Source organism: Sphaeroforma arctica, assembly GCF_001186125.1.
Source record: "Sphaeroforma arctica JP610 unplaced genomic scaffold supercont1.3633, whole genome shotgun sequence".
Lineage (NCBI taxonomy): Eukaryota > Ichthyosporea > Ichthyophonida > Sphaeroforma > Sphaeroforma arctica.
The window spans coordinates 2145-3225 of NW_014036925.1; the positions used below are offsets into that span (position 1 = coordinate 2145).

General features: G+C 46.3%; 1 protein-coding gene across 1 annotated transcript in view; it reads left to right on the forward strand.

Annotated features, from left to right (window-relative positions):
- Nucleotides 1–806, forward strand: part of SARC_13713 (hypothetical protein) — a gene marked incomplete at both ends in the record, with an annotated part of 2158 nt that extends 1352 nt beyond the window's left edge. The window contains one exon of the mRNA XM_014292157.1: nt 632–806. Coding sequence (XP_014147632.1) covers nt 632–806 — 175 coding nt within the window. The remainder of the gene's footprint in view (nt 1–631) is intronic.
- Nucleotides 807–1081: the final 275 nt, after the last annotated feature.

The window sequence follows — 1081 nt, forward strand, 5'->3', positions numbered from 1 at the left end:
TATTAATGCAGAGGTGCTTGTGTTCATCAGGCATGGCTATGGATGGGGGAGTGTGTGCGTGTGTATGACTGTGATAGCACACGCGCTGCAACTAGACTACCACGACATGAGTGTGCACGAGTGCGAGGTACATTATAATGCAGAGGTGCTTGTGTGTTCATCAGGTATGGCTATGTATGGTGGAGGGTGTACGTGTGTATGGCTGTGAGTATGGATGGCTATGCACGGGAGTGTGTCATGACACGTTGTCATAGTTGAATTAAGGGTGTTGAAGTGTACTGTCATGTGCCTTTGAGTTCATGTCTATCTCTAGGATGTGACATTCCCTGAGACATCGCCCATTCACAGGTTTGCTTCAGTGCGGTGTTCGTTCAGTGCGTGCGAGAAGTGGTCAGTCATAACGTAATAACACACCATAGCCCATAATATATCAGGCTGACAGAATGCCTAGATATACACCCGCCATTTTATAAATAGACTCGTACCTTATCCAATCAAAGCACAGGATTTAGTACTGCCCATCCCGACTACCGCATGCGCTGTACACGTGTCCCACACCACTGTATGCACTGCACGTTTCAATGCCGGGTGTTCTATAAATATACTGATATCTTGTCCAATCAAAACGCAGGATTACGGACTGCCTATTCCGACTACCGCACACGCTGTACACGTGTCCCACACCACTGTATGCACTACACGTGTCTGAGGCGGTCATTGACGTCAGAAACGCGTCGGATTTCATGGAGATCATGTTCAGCTTCGACCCCATCACTTTGCTACCCACCAATAAGAAGGGTAGGTGAAGCTGTAGGTGTGGGTGATAGTGAGTGACCGATGTGTGGGAATGCTCTAAGTATATTGTACGCAGTATAGTATGCGCTTATAATTAGTATACTTTCATATCCGAGTATAACTACAGATGGGCAACCAGTCACGAGAGCATGCGCATACATGCATGGCCAAAGCAATAGCAGAGAGTGTCTGAGTGAACAACTCCACAACACAAAGATTACAAGCCATCGTGTGGTTAAGAATCTCGACTTATACTCGCTGTTCAGAAATTTAAAACGTTCAATGT